This window comes from Crotalus tigris, unplaced genomic scaffold (assembly GCF_016545835.1).
Source record: "Crotalus tigris isolate CLP2741 ecotype Arizona unplaced genomic scaffold, ASM1654583v1 scf7180000018397.210595, whole genome shotgun sequence".
NCBI classification, from domain to species: Eukaryota; Metazoa; Chordata; class Lepidosauria; order Squamata; family Viperidae; genus Crotalus; species Crotalus tigris.
Window position 1 is genome coordinate 88,935 of NW_024096981.1, and position 16,358 is coordinate 105,292.

At 36.2% G+C, this 16,358-nt stretch overlaps 1 protein-coding gene across 1 annotated transcript; it reads right to left on the bottom strand.

Annotated features, from left to right (window-relative positions):
- Window positions 1–4,203: 4,203 nt before the first annotated feature.
- LOC120311926 (methyltransferase-like protein 7A) lies at window positions 4,204–15,863 on the bottom strand. The gene is made up of 2 exons (XM_039352022.1): window positions 15,325–15,863; window positions 4,204–5,141 (listed from the first exon to the last, which is right to left on the bottom strand). Exons 1-2 carry the CDS (start codon window positions 15,817–15,819, stop codon window positions 4,905–4,907), a joined length of 732 nt encoding a protein of 243 aa, XP_039207956.1. The 5' UTR covers window positions 15,820–15,863; the 3' UTR covers window positions 4,204–4,904.
- Between the last annotated feature and the right edge of the window lie 495 nt (window positions 15,864–16,358).

Sequence of the window (16,358 nt, forward strand, 5' to 3'; positions counted from 1 at the left end):
GCCACATTCTGAAGGTAAGAGGATGTAGTAACAGGAGAGTGCTGAAAAATTGATTCGTGATTTATTCTTCTCTTTAGCAGCAATAACTACGTTCTTTGACGACTTTGCTAGCAACCTGCAGGCTGTGAACTTTCCTTTCCTCCTTGGGGAAAAAATTCAGAAGTGCTAGATTTATTTTTCCTGCTAATTACAGTATACCTTGTTGGGTTTTTAAGGAGCTTATGAGAAAAAGATGTGTTTGAAAATTAAAGGATGTATTGATTGAGTTGTGAGACAAGGAAGGGAAGTACATGGACTTCCAGTTGCTGACAGGTGTGCACTAATATTCTGACATGACACCTGCATGCTCTCAGGGCCCAAAGATTATCTTCTTTCTTCATAGGGCGGTATTGTGGATTAACTATTTTTTCTGATTTGAAGATGAATATCCTGAGCTATGGAGGCCTTTGATCTACTTCTTAAATACATAATAATAAAATAATGAGAACTAAAGGCTCAAAGGGAAGGCAGATTAGAAAGAATGAGACTTTTTGGGATCTTCAATTCCCTTCCTGTTAAGGTTTGCTCTTCCTTCCTAACATTAATAAAGGTGGTTTTTCCAGAAAATATGTGAAGAGCTGTAGTTAGTGATTTAACTATGTCTTCTTTTTGACTGTGTTTTAATTTATATGTAATGTATGTTTAATCAAGGAGGGCTTGGAGAGGCAGAAGTGGCCAATATGGAGGCTGCACCTTGCCCTCCAGATCTCTGTCTCCCCTGCAGATCTCTGGAGAGGAGGAGGGGGTGGCAGGGGAGCTGTGTGAGGGAAGGCTACCCCAACAAGCCAGCATCCTTAGCACGATTGGAAATGGGAATTCCCTTACGAGAAGGGCCAGCCTCCCTTGTGCAGGACCCAGGAGCACTGCTCCCCTGCCACCTCCTCTTGCTCTCCAGAGATCTGTCAAGACAGAAGTTGGACTCGGAGAAATTGCTTCCTTTTTTATTTTTATTTTTTATATAAGTTTTTTATTCATTTTTTCCATATACACAACAGTAATTTTTCAACCAACATGCTGTCTGAGTTTACATGCTAATACATATTTAATTCTTTCTTCTTTCTTCCAGCCAATGGTAAAATAAGGTCCAGGTCTGATAGTAGTCCGTTTCTTCTTTTTCTTTCAGTCTCATCGTCAATCTGTCCATCTCTGCACATTCTAGTATTTTTTAATTATTTCTTCATCTGATGGTATTCCTTCATTTTTCCAATGTTGCACAAATGTAATTCTTGCTGCTGTTATGACATGCAAAGTCAAGTATAAGCTTTGTTTATTAGTCTTTTCTGGCATTATACCTAATAAAAAAAGTTCAGGTTTAAAATCAACATGTTCTCCTAACATCTGTTCTAGCCAAGTATGTATCTTTTTCCAATAATTCTTTACTTTATCACATCTCCACCAAACATGATAACATATGCTTGACTTATGTTTACATTTCCAACATCTATCTGACATCTATCTGACATAATTTTAAACATTTTTACTAAACGTGCTGGTGGCAAGTGCCATCTCTAAAATAAGGTGACCAACCGTCCTTTTGTAAGCTCTGTCCTCCCTCAAAAAGTGTCCTCCTCACTTATTACCATGCCTGGTGGATATGCCCTATCGCTAAGAAATATTGGTCTAAGATCCATAGATGGTTGGAAAAGATGATGAAACTACAGATAAAATTTAAACCGGAATTGTTTTTGTTAGGAATATTAAGACCTGTTTATGGTAAAGAGAATGACTACTTGATATTGCATGTTTTAACTGCTGCAAGGAGTGAGTTCAAATCTTCAAAAAAAAAATTTCTCCAATTTTGTAGGTATTGTTTGAAATAGAAATAAGATTTTCGGTAGTAAATTCATTTTCACTGTGGCAATTCTTCCTAATATTGACAGTTGCAAGTTTTTCCATTTTTCCAAATCCAATTTTATTTGAGTCAATAATTTTGTGTAATTATCTTCTTTTAGCGTTGAACATCTTGCCATTAACTGTATCCCCAGATATTTAACCTTTTTAACTATCTGCAATTCTGTCTTTTCTGATATTTGGTTTTTGTTTTTTTGCTTATCTATAAGGTTTTTAACTATTAATTTTTTTAAAATTTTTTCTCTATTTATTATCAGTCCTGCCATTTCTCCATATTGTTCTATCTTTCCCAATAGTTTAGGAATCATCTCCAAAGGTTCTTCTAAAATAAACACCAAATCATCAGCAAATGCTTGTAATTTATATATTTCACCTTTTATTTCTAATCCTTTAATTTCTATATCTTGTCTAATATTTCTATTCAAAACTTCCAAAGTGAAAATGAATAACAGCGGAGTCTTTTCTTATCTCAAAATGCTCCATATAGTCTCCATTCACAATCACTTTCGTTGTTTGTTTATTATATATCGTTTTTATCATATTTATAAAATTCTGTCCAAAGTTCATTATTTGTAGTTTTTGAATCATAAATTGCCAGGAAACATTATCAAATGCCTTTGGGGCATCCAGAAATACTAATGCCGTTTGTTTTCCTGGATGCAATTCATAGTATTCTGATACATCCATTATTACTCTTAGATTATTTTTAATTTGTCTCTTTGGTTAAAAAAAAAATCATTCTGATCTGAGTATATAAATTCAGTTAAGTATCATTTCAGTATCTCTGCCATTTTTGAAGTAAAGATTTTATAATTCACATTCACTAACGATATTGGTCTGTAATTCTTTATCTGTGTCAAATCTGCATCTTCTTTTGGTATTAAAGTGATATTTGCTTCTATCCACGTTTGGAAGTTTAGCCTCCAACAAGAGTTCATTGCAAACGTCTTTCAACGGTTCATTTAGTGCAGTGGTGGCGAAACTACAGCACGGGTGCCAAAGGCAGCACTCAGAGCCCTCTCTGTGGGCACACATGCCATTGCCCCAGCCTTGCCTCTCCCCATGACCCCCTCCTTTCCAACAGCCCCCCTGAAGGAGAGTCGCCCCCAAGTGTGGCCCACACAGAGCAGTGAAGCCAAGGACATGGCAGCCAGGCAGCGTAGACAAGACTTTACCCTCACACCCCATCATGTAGTTGATGCTGAAGGGCACGGGCAGAGGGCATGACCACCATAGTGCTGCTGGGCTGCCTGGGTGATCTGCGGCGGGCCCTGGAGGCAGTAAGTGGTCCTATGGGCAGGTGGGGTGGGGGATGGGGGGCAGAGCAGGGGCAGGGCAGGGGGTGGAGTGGGGATGGGGGCGGGGCCAGTTTTGGGGCATTCGGACTCTAAAAGGTTCACCATCACTGACTTAGTATATCTGGCCTATACCATTTCAGACAAATGGCTGTCTAGTCTCTTCTTAAAAACTTCCAGTGTTGGAGCATTCACTGCAGCCTTGTGAACTATTTGCAACAAAACATTTGATGGCTCTGTGATCATGCCCCAATATTTTAGCAATTTCAAGAGTGCTGCATTTGATATGGTCAAAATACTCACGTGCCTAATCATTGTGCACACAGTGTGCCATGGCTAAGAGTTCCAAGGGCTTATTGTTTGATCTGCGAGAAAGGGTTAATCCTAGAAGATGGGACACAAGGAATAAATGCAACTGTGTTGCTAAATGCCTGAATTGTGGTCATGTGATTGCAGGACAAGGCACTAGGCTGAGGGCATTTAAAGTTGGATTTTGTAATTCTGTACATTCTTTTACCTTGTGTTTTCTATCCATCCTTCTCTTTTATTTCTAAACAGTTTGTTTTTTTCCATATAAATCTTTGACTGTAATTAAAAAAAAGCACTAGGCTGAGGGTATATAAATCTGTGATTTTGGAATTCTGGAATATCCGAGGGGCCAACAACAGGGAAGATTCTTTGTGCTGCCCCACTTCTTTTCGTTAATTGGCCACAAAGCGAGTCCTTGCTGATCTGGGACCTTTTGTAAATGACAGATAAAAACGGGATGGGGTGGTGCTAAACAAATGTGCCGAAGTATTTTTCAAAAATGTTTCTACAAACAGGTAAATATCAGGTTAAGGTTTAACAACACATCTCTTCTCAGTCCCCACTTAAAATGATTATTGAGGACCAGGCTTTTCCATGGATCAGTTACACAACTCACAATATATCTCAGAACCAGGGGACACAATATTTGCATTTGCCCACACTCAGAAAAAGTCATGACATGAGGTTCACCAGAAAGAGAGAGAGGAAAAAACCTGAAACCCTTTTTTATTGAAAATGAAAAGCATGATAAGTAAAACTAGGAGATAATACATAATTCAGCAGTTAGCAAGCTTTGATACAATATTATCAGTTTCTAAATGCTAAGCCTTAGCTTTCAGTCTAATCCCATGTCAATATATGCAGTTTTACCCTCTCTACAAGTACAGGAAGTAAGAAGCTGAGAAAAGTCTTTCTGCGTAGGCAACTCCTAAAAGCCAACAAATGCTTCTGCCTGAAGTACTATTTAAGCAAGATTCCCTGCTCTGCTTGTGCTTAAGTTAGAGCTTTTTCCATTACCGGTTTGTTACTAGAGAACTCCACACAGGTTACAAGTAATAACCCCCCCCCCAAAAAAAGGCCTCTTCGAGATGTCCTTCCTGGGCAACTGACATGGTGGTCTAAGTGATGCCACAGCAAAATGGTGGGGGCTTTTTCCCCCACATGGTCTTTTGACAGTAGGATTGTTTTTTTAAATTAATTTTTACATTTATTATTTGCCCTCCCTCCAAATTTGATCCAAGGTACCATTTAGGCTTAGTGCAGCCTAAATGTTTAGGAACCTTTCTCTACTCCAAATCATATAGAATAGAGGAAATCCTTTTCTTATTGCAGCATATGCATTGTTACTGTTAATTCCTTAAATTCAGAAATCTGATTTTAAGAGAAAGACGCTTTCTCCAGACTGAACAATTACTTCACACCGTATCCATAAATATGGGGAGAAACTAAACTTATGAACAATGAGCCTCTGATGTGTTGCAAGTTCAGTTTAGAAAACCCCGCGTTCTCTATATATTTCCAGCTCTCTCTTAACACGGAGCACCCATCCGTCAAATATCCCCAGGTAGGGTTACAGACTTGTTGCCAGAAGTAGGTCCAGGTTGATCTGTCAGCTGCTACATGTTCTATGAAAAAGTATGCACCACTCTGGAAAAAGTAAAATAATACAAAAAAGAAAAAATAAATCAGAAAACTTTGAAATTACATAAAAAATTGACACTGTAAACTGAGAACTGGCCTTTTTTATTTAAGGATGTTGACTAAGTAGCTGAATCAGTTCAATATATTTCCGTATATCAAACTCAAAATTTCAATAATTTATTCTTTTATTTATTTATATCCTTGTTTTATTATTTTTACAAATAACTCAAGGAGGAGAGCACGTTCAACACACTTTCCTCCTCCTATGTTCTCCACAACAACAATTCTGTGAGGTGAATTGGCTGAGGAGAGAAAGTGACTGGCCCAAATGCACCTAGGTGGCTTTCATAGCCATGGCAGGACTCAAACTCAATACATCAAGATAAGATGAAAGAAGCTGATTTATCTATTATTAAATGAATAAAGAAATGCATTTGCCCTTCACCACTTCTTCCTAAATTTATAGTATCCTTTTAAGATACAATCACCAAAATTTCAACGGAATGATGGGGAGAATAAAATAAGCCTCGTATCATGACAAGCAGAAATGGTAGAAGGATAATGTTTTTAACTCATTTGTTTAATTAGTTTGTTTTTATCTAGGTCTAGAATTTGTGCGGACAGCCAATCACAGCTTAGGTCAAACGTATGCAGAAATATTAAAAATTCAAAAGGGTTCACAAAATTGTAACCTTCACTGTATATTTATGAATTCAATTTTTATGTTATACATCTCACTTGGAAGGTGACTCAGGGTGGCTTACAAGTAAAAGATAATTAAAATATTAAAGTTACATAGATTAAAATATCATTAAAAACTACTAAAACTGAAACTAAGAGAGCTAAGAGATGGGCGGGAAGGGGATGAGGTCTTATCCCGTCAGACACCTCCAGCAGTGAGCTGGTATAGGAGTAGTAGAGTCATGTTATTTTTCCTTTAAACAATAGAGTGGAGGCTTTGGTACTAAGTTCAAAAATATACACTTTATATCATAAAAATCAGCTTTGCAAGATAGTCCAGACAAGAAGCACACCCAGAAGTACTAGCTCTTTTTTGTTCTTTTTCCTCCCTTTTCCCTTCCCCATTGTGTCCTAATATTTGCTTTGTATTTTATGCCCCAGCAGACATACTAAATGGGCACAGCCTGTGCTGTGACAGCCTAAGGCTCTTTTCCCTATGTTTTCCTCATGTAAACCCTCCTTCTCCTCTTGCCACAGAGTGAGCAGCTTGATCTATTCAGGTTCCTACTCAAGTCTCCTCCAAATCAAACTTGATCCCTGATGATTTCATGCAGACGTCCGCATTTGGGGCGGGATTTTTTTTGGAAACAATTAAAAAGTGGCTTGTCATTGCTCAGAGAAGTTGTTTTAACTTTCCCGTTTACCTTCAACCTAGTATTTTCTGGAGATCTCTCACTGAAGTACCAAGCAGGTTCCTCTCTCGGGCCAGAAACTTGCTGCCATTTACTAACATTAAAGTTGTGCATATATTCATTAAAGTTGTACACCGTCTGAAAATGATTCAGAGACACAGGCAGGCGGGAAAGCTGCAGTTGCTTTAAGAAGAAAATCTCATTCATAACGAAAGTTAAGTTTGAAAATCGGCAGCTGCTGCTATCTGATAGGAACAGTAAGTTAACTCAAAAGCAGACAGAGCGGTCAGGAAGAGAAGAATTGATGATTTTACTTTAAACCTAACTCAGTTTGAATTAACATCTACTCCTGTTACTATTCTAATTGGAGTGAACAAATATGGTGGAGGAATCCTCCTTCTTTGTCACTTTCTTTGTTTGAGAACTTTCACTTTCTATTTTTTACTTACTATTTTTAAACTGGCAACAAAGTTTTAACAATGTAATAGACTTGGTTCATTTTAAAGGGAAAAATTCTTATTCCCTTTTTTAAAGGGGGAATTGCTTTTTCTTCTCCTTTGTTCTTATATTACTATTTTTTGAAAAAGGGAAGGGGGGAACCCCTCCCCCTTTTTAAAAAAATGGCTTCAAAACGTCCTGGACTTTCTTCTCTTTCTGAAACTTCAACTGCCTCTCCAGTAACTCAGACTGTACAACAACCCAAACCTAAACCTTCTCCACCTTCGCCCCCACCTCAGGCACTTATACTTCAGGATTTACAAGATGCTTTAGATAAGACTTTGGAAAAATCACTAGAAAAAACAGCAGAGCTTCTGGCTCAAGAAAGTAATGAGCTCAGGAAAGATATTGTTTTGGTACTCCAAGGGCTTGCTGGCCTTGTGGAAAAGATTGATGACAGGGTGGATGAAGTGGTCGGTAATGTTGAAATATTACAAGATAGAGTTGAAAAAATAGAAGAAAATGTGGATGCTACACAGAATGATGTTATAATGTCACAATACAGAGAAATGGAGTATGCTTTGAGAATAAGGGGCCTGAAGGAAAATATTAAGGAGAATTTGAGAGAAGAAATTGCAGCAGAACTGGCCTCTATTTTGGAAATTGATCCCGAAGAAATGTTGAAAGATATTGAAAAGATTTTTAGAGTTAATTCGTGGGTTGCAAAACAGAGGAAATTACCAAGAGATGTGGTGGTCTATTTTGCGAGAAAATCACTTCGTAATGAATTTATACAGGCCTTCTATAAACAAAGATTTCAGATTGCAGCTCAGGATGTGATAGTTTTAAAGGAAATACCTTCTAAAATTCTTAGAAAAAGAAAAGACTTTGCTTTTTTGGCTGAAGAACTTAAGAAGCGACAAATTCAATTTAGATGGGACATACCTGTGGGGATAGTGGTGACTTACGCTGGTACATGATACCGTCTTAATACAGTTTCAAAAGCAAGAGATTTTTATGTTATTATTTTAAAAGCAAGTCCACCACCATCTCCAAGATCAAAGAAAGATGAGAGCAAGGCAGAAGCACAGTTATCTGTAGGTTCAATGCCATCTTTGGGAGAAGAATTGTTGGTTGAAGTTATGCAACAGAATTTGCAAATAACAGAAGACCCAAGGGAACAGAGAATTACACACGCTGCTTATAAACGTAGAGAAAGACAACAACAGCAGCAGCAGCAGCAGCAACAACAACAAAAGGCAGATGATGGAAGTTTACCACAGTCTATTTCGGAGCTGGTGGGAGGACCAAGGCCAAAGAGATTATCAACTGTAAATCTAGAGGCTTTGTTCCAAAGGCTTCATCCTGCCAAGGATGGCAAAGCTTCTAACCTGGAATGTTAATGGGCTTAACTTACCACAGAAGAGAAAGAAAATCTTTCATTATTTGAAACAACACAGAAATGATTTTATTTGTTTACAAAAGACTCATATTATTTCTAAAGATCAAAAATATTTGTTTAATCCCCGGCTGGGGATACATTTTATAGCTCCTGCTTTGCAGAAAAAAGGAGGAGTAGTTATCTATGTGAGAAAGGAGCTTTCACCGAAGTTAATTGACTTTGACTTACAAGGAAGATATATTATTATTGATTTACTAATAAATGATAAGAGAACTCTTCTTGTTGGTTTATATGCTCCCAATCAACAACAAAAACATTTTTATAAGTTGATTCACCAGAAATTAACTTCTTTGGATTATAAGTCAGTTATTATGATGGGAGATTGGAATGGTGTTTTAGACTCAAGTAAAGATAAGAAGGGTCCCCTTAAAGTTTCTAACCATGCAAGACTTCCTAAAGTTTTTTTTTTTTTACTTAAAGGATGATTTGGAACTTAGAGATATTTGGAGAGAATGGAATATTGAGGAAAAAGACTTTACTTTTTTTTGGATAGACACCAATCTTATTCTAGAATTGATTTTTTCTTGGTTACTAGTGATTTCCTTTCTAGGGTGAAGAATATCAAGATATTTCCTAGAATAATTTCAGACCACAGTCCGGTATGGTTGGAAATTTCATCGGAAGAAAGAACTAGAAGGACTTGGAGGTTGAATGAGAATTTATTTAGATATGAAGAGAATATACAGCCATATAAAGGTTATTTAAAGGAATTTTTTGCTTGGAATATGAATAAGGGTACTTTGATGCCAATGGTATGGGATTCTTGTAAAGCATACATGAGAGGGGTTTTGATTTCTATGAACAATGCTCACAGATGTAAACAGACCCAGAAACGTAAAGATCTTGAAGATGAGATTAAATGTAAGGAAAAGATTTTAATATCAAATCCAATGGACAATAAGTTAAAAGTTTCTATTACTTTGCTGAAGGAGCGATTTAATATGTTATTAGCAGATCAAATGGCAACTAATTTGAGGTATCTGAGACATAATACATTTTGTAATGCAAATAAATCTGGTAGATGGCTGGCTTATCAATTACGTAAGAAACAGAAATCGAGGATTATAGATAAAATAATTTATAAAGGTAAAGAAGTCTACCAACAAAATTTGATTAAAAAGTCTTCTTTAGATTTTTATTCTAAATTATATGCTAGTGAAAGTATACAAACTTCAGATATAGAAAAATATTTACAGGGAGCACATTTTCCTAGACTTACGAGTGATCAGTGTGATGGGATTAATGGTTTAATTACTTCTGAAGAGATTATTTTTGCAATTAAACAATTGAAGGTTGGTAAGACTCCAGGTACTGATGGGTTAACAGCGATTTATTACAAGATGTTATCTGAAGAAATGATAGAACCATTAAAGGTACTTTTTAATGATATTTTATCTGGAGCAGAATTACCTCCATCTTGGAGAATGGCCTTCATATCATTAATTCCAAAGGATGACCAGGATCTGTCCCAACCTAGAAATTATAGGCCTATATCTCTTTTAAATACAGATTATAAGATTTTTGCAAAGATACTGGCAAATAGATTAATGCAGGTTTTGAAACAATTGATTCATACTGACCAATCTGGATTTATAATGGGGAGATATATGAAAAACAATGTAAGACAAATTGTTAATTTAAATAGAGTATTTGGATAAGAACAACCAAATCCCTGCTGCTTTAATATTTATAGATGCTGAGAAAGCTTTTGATCCATTAGATTGGAATTTTCTATTGAAAGTTGTAGAGGAAATGAATTTTGGAGATAAATTCTTGTTTGCTCTCAAGGCCATTTATCAACAACAATCGGCACAAATTATAATTAATGGGGGATTAACAGATGTATTTAAAATAGGAAAAGGTACACGACAGGGTTGTCCTTTATCCCCCTTGCTATTTGTATTAACAATGGAGATTTTACTTATTAAAATTCGAGATTCATCTAGATTAAAAGGAATAAAAATAAGTAAGATTGATTATAGGCTGAGAGCTTTTGCTGATGATTTGGTTGTGACATTATCCCATCCAACAGATTCGGTCAAAGATTTGGTTGAAATTTTAGCACAGTATGGACAGGTCTCTGGTTTTAAGGTAAATAAGAATAAAACTAAAATATTATTGAAAAATATGTCTAGGAAGGGAAAAGATTTTATAGCTGAAACAACCGGTTATGAAATAGTTAATAAGGTTAAGTATTTAGGAGTTTATATTACAACATCTAATGGAAAATTGTATAAGAATAATTATGAGTGCTTATGGGTTAAAGTTCAAAAAGATTTAAATGATTGGCAAAAGCTACAACTATCGTTATTGGGGAGAATTTCAGTAGTGAAGATGAATGTTCTACCAAAGTTTCTTTTTTTGTTTCAGATGATACCCATTTTAAAGAAGGATGCTAATTTGGATGAGTGGCAGAAGGGTATTAATAAATTTATTTGGGGCGGGAAGAAATCAAGGGTAAAGTTTAAGATTTTACAAGATGCTCGAGAAAGAGGTGGACTTAAAGCACCAAATTTGAAATTATATTATGATGCGGCCACTTTAACTTTAGTAAGTGACTGGCTCAATTTAACAAATAGAGATATTCTTGTTCTTGAAGGGTGGGATTTATTATATAGTTGGCATGCATATTTAATTTTTGATAAGAAAGTAAATTTGGTCTTTAAGTCACATATTTTAAGATATGCTTTACTTCGGGCTTCCGGTGGTGGCTATTCTTTAGCCGTCCTTCTGAGATAGCGTTAAAACCGCCGAGGACAGCAGACATCAGCTGTTCCGCGGTTTAAAACCTCCTTCCTGGGCTAAAGGAAGGAGGGGAGTTCTACCCTGAATAGTGGTAGAGCCTCTGAAACCCCCCAAAAGTTTTTTGGGGAGGCGAAAAGAGTGCTCCCACGGAGTTTAGGGTATCTCCGCTTCTCAGCTGTCTTTGTTCCTTGTCGTTCGGGACAAAGCAAGACGCCGGTCCCACCTCCGCAATTAAAGAGAACTGGTGAGTTATTTTAAAAAAAGCGGACAGAGCTGATCGGGGAATTTTATTTTTGGGATTTATTTGGACTTTAATTTTAAAGATTTATTTTTATTTTTTATTTTTGTTGAGAGGGAAAGTAAAATGGCGATGCGAGGTTTTTTTTTTTTTTTCAGTGCCTGAAAGGAAACGGAACGTTTGGCTACTTTGTTACTTTTTCTTTTTTCATTTTTTGCTTTTTATTATTATGGTTTTCTGAAAGAGACTTGGGTTTAGTTATTTTCCCTCTCTTTTGTTTATTTTTTCATTTCTTCTTGGGATTTTTTTGTACTTTTTTTTTTTTTAAGAAGGAGGAAAGAAGAAAAAAATTTTTTGTTTAAAATGGCTTCAAAGCGTCAAGTAATTTCCACAGTGGCTTCTTCTCCGGCGATACTACCAGCGCAACAATCTAAATCCAAATCACCACCACCTTCTTCTCCTATACAACCACTCACGGTAAAAGATTTGCAAGATGTTATGGGAAATGTTATATCTCAAATTAGAGGAGAAGTGAAGGAGATCTTAGTAGAGAATAATAATATTTTGAGGCAAGATATAGTTCTGGCCTTAAAAGGACTTGCTTCTGTTGTTGAAAAGTTGGACTTTTGTGTTGAAGAAGTAGCAAATAAAGTGGATTTATTGGAGGAAAAATTTGAAGGAATGGAAAAAAAGATGGAAATTTCACAAGATGAAATTGTTATGTTTCAATATAGAGAGATGGAGTTTGCTTTAAGAATCAGAGGCTTGAGGGAAGATATGCAAGAAAACTTGAGAGAGATGGTGGCAAATGACTTTGCTGTGATTTTGGATAGAGAAAAGGAGGAAATACTTGGAGAAATTGAAAAAATATTTAGAGTTAATTCTTGGGTGGCAAAACAGAGAAATTTGCCAAGAGATGTGGTAATTTATTTTGGGAAAAGATCTTTACGCAATGAAATTATACAAGCTTTTTATAACAAGAGATTTCAGATTGCTGCACAAGATGTAATAATTTTAAAGGAGATCCCATCCAAAATTCTAAGAAGAAGAAAAGAGTTTGCTTTTCTAGCAGATGAACTTAAAAAGAGGCAGATGCCATTTAGATGGGATATTCCGACTGGAATTGTGGTGAGTTACGCAGGGATACATTATAGACTTAATACTGTTTTCAAAGCAAGAGAGTTTTATACTTCAGTCCTTGGAGCGCGCTCATCACTGCCTATAATGTTTAAAGCTCTGGAAGAAAAGGAGGCAGAACAGCAGTCTGAAGAAGTTGTATTGATGAAAGCTGGAAAAATACAGTCTGAGTGGTACCAACAAGCTGAGATGAAGGAGCAAAGAATGACTCGAGCAGCACATAAATGTAAGGAAAAGGAACAACAGAAGAAGGAGGTTAAAGAAGTTCCACAAGAATTTGTTTCTAATTGGATTCAGAAACAGAATTAGTTAAAGATTGCATGGTCAAATGGGCTCAAAATTCTGATGAGCCGGTTTTATTAGAAACATGGGAGATAATTTGGGTGAGGAATTTTAAATTCACGCAAGCTCAAAATTTACGGGAAAATTTTTATAAAATGTTTTATAGATGGCACCTTGATCCACAAAAGATGTCTCGTATGTATTCAAATTTGCAACCTAAATGTTGGAGATGTGGTTGTTTGGATGCAACGTATTATCATATTTGGTGGTCATGTAAAAGTATAAAAGCTTTTTGGATAAAGATATGGTGGAATATTCCAAAAAATTTTAAGAGAAGGATAAAATTCACTCCACAATTGTTTTTGTTAGGTATTATTGTTGATTGTGATGATAAAGAAATTATTTTAATGTTAAATTTAATTACAGCAGCAAGGTTGTTGATAGGACAATATTGGAAGAAGGAATTTTTGCCTACCTTGGAGGAATGGTTTTTTAAAGTTTCTTATTTATCTGAAATGGCAAAAATTTCGGCTTATTTGAAAGATCAATCGCAAGAGAAATATCTCTTGGTGTGGAAAAGATGAATAAACTTTATACAGTATAAGTATGATATTAAAAGATATTATTTAGCTTTTGAATAATTTATGTTTAAAGTTTAAAGTTTAAGATAATAAGTATTTTTTATTATATATATATATTGGACTTTTATTATATATATATATTGGATTTTTTTTAATGTATTTTGTTTGAGGTTTACTTAAGTTTAAATGTTTTGTATTCTTAGTTCTAGTTAACCCTGTATTCAGCTCTGGGAAGAGGGGGGGAGGGTTTTGGGGAGGGTAGGGGGGTAGTGGGAGAGGGATTTTATTGTAAAATTGCAAAAACTTTTAATAAAAAAAAGATATGCTTTACTTTGAGTTTGGAAAAAATATTATTTTAAGTTAAATTATAAAATACCTATTTGGGGGATCCCTGGACAAGCAATCCAGGGGGTTTCCAAGGGGGTGAATTTTGACAACATTTCGTATAAAGAGTTACTTACTTGGTCGGGTACTGATTGGCAATTAAAGTCTTCTGATGTGTTAAGGCAAGAAAACATTTTACAATCGTGGTTTCAATATTTGCAAATTGTGCAGAGATGGACTTTGGATAAGAAAGTGGGAATTACTTTAGTAGATGAAAATTTGGTAATTCAGATCAAGGATCAGAAATGTGCCCATATTAAAAGAATTTATAATGAGTTAATAAAATTGGATTCAGAAACAGAATTAGTTAAAGATTGTATGATTAAATGGCCCCAGAATATTCAAGAACCGATCTCGTTGGACTTATGGGAGGTAATTTGGACTAGAAATGTTAAATTTACATAGGCACAGAATCTGAGGGAAATTTTTTACAAAATGTTTTACAGATGGCATCTGGATTCTAAAAAGCTGTCCTGTATGTACCCGAACCTGCAACTTAAATGTTGGAGATGTGGTTGTTTGGATGCAACCTATTTTCATGTTTGGTGGACTTGTAAAGTTATTAAAGCCTTCTGGATTATGATTTGGTGGAACATTCAAAAGGAAGATTAAGTTTACTCCCCAACTGTTTCTTTTGGGAATTTTCGTGGACTTTAATGTTAAAGAAACTATTTTAATGTTGAATTTAATAACAGCAGCAAGATTACTGGTGGGTCAATATTGGAAGAAGGATACTCTGCCTTCTTTAGAAGAATGGGTATTTAAGGTTTCTAATTTAGCAGAAATGGCTAAAATTTCTGCTTATTTAAAGGACCATTCACAAGAGAGATATTTTAACGTATGGAGAAGATGGATAGAATATGTTCAGAAGAAATATGAAACTACAAAGTTTCACTTATTCTATGAGTAATGATTTTGTTTATAAACCTATGATGTTAAAGTTTGAAGAGAGTTTTATGATTTTGTTCATTGTATAATTAGTAAACTTAAATAAATTATGTTTAATATGTTTGCATAATCCTGTATTTTGCTCTGGGAAGTCGGGGGGGAGGGGGGTGGGGGGTGGATGGGTTGAAGTTTAAGTAGTTCAGATAAAGTAGAAATAGTCTTATTGTATATAATATTAATGTTTTAATTTTGAGAGAGGAACTGCTCGGGCATTTCCCCTGGACCGCATCAAGAGGGAGGAGAAGGTGAGAAGTAAGTAGGAAGGTTGAGGTGAAGGAGGAGAGGGGGTGAGTGAAGAAAAAGAGGGAAAGAAGTAAGTTGGTTTGAGGTGGGATGCGGTTTGGGGGGAAATGGGCGGGCAAGATCGAATGTGGTGTGTATCAATTTGTTTTATTTTTTATCTGAAGTTTGTAAGATTGTTATGTATTATAAAGTTGAAAATAAAAAATTTACAAAAAAAAGAAAGAAAAGAAAATCGGCAGCATAAAGAACAGCAGAGAGGTGCTGTTTGGGGGGGGATCTAAAACTCCTGCTCCCCATCATTTTCAAAGCATGCATAGCCTAGTGCTCATTATTCGGTGGTCTTTGCCCTTTGACTTACTGGTCTGAGCACTCGCAGAATTTCCTTCAGGACAGCCTGGGCATTGTTGACAGAGCAAAGCACCAGCGTGCCAACCACCACGTCCACAGAGCCGTCTGGTACCGAAGAGATGTCCTCAGCGAAGCCGACCACAAAATTCTTGAACTGCAGGTGCGTATTCTGAGCCATGTTCTCCAGCAGGATGTTTCTAAAGTTGGGATTGTAGTCCATGCAGGTAACATGCGAGTTGGGTGGATAAAACTGAAAGTTGGTGCCGGGGCCCACGCCGATCTCCAGCAGGTGAAGCTTTCCCGAGGCATCAGCGAAGTCACGCATGTTCTTGAATAGCATCTCCTTTTTCTTGTGCATTCTTATATTGTAGAGTTTGCTCGCTGTCTTCATGAAAACTGGGAAAGTTTTTTTACAAATAGGGTCCCATAAACCAAAATAGGCAAGCACATAGATGGGCAGGATGAGAATTTTCATGCATTGTTGGAAGATGAGAAGCATCATCATTGCCGGACTAGGAAGAGAAGCCCTCCCTGCAGCAAAGCAGCTTGACTCCCTCAATGTTTTGCTTTAAATACAGTCTGCTCCTCCCTGTTCCCTTAATGAAGCTGCGCAAGCAAACCAACGCCCCCCTCCAGTTCTTCCTTAAACTGTCAGCAACTCTTTCAGTCACGTTGAAAAAACTACCCAGTGAACATTTGAATTATATTTAAATGCAGATTGTATTTATTAATTCAATTTTTATGTCATCCATCTCCCTTGCAAGGTGACTCTGGGTGGCTTACAAATTATAAAACAAGTAAAAGATGATTAAAATATTAAAGTTACATAGATTAAAATATCATTAAAAACTGTACTAAAACCGAACTAAAAAAGCTAAGATGTGAACAGGAAGGGGATGGGGTCTTATCCCATCAGACACCTCCAGCAGTGAGCTGGTGTAGGAGTAGTAGAGTGATGTTATTTTTCCTTTAAACAATAGAGTGGAGGCTTTGGTATGTGGGAAGTCAGCCCCACAGAGAAGGAACTATTAAAAGGGCAGAAAA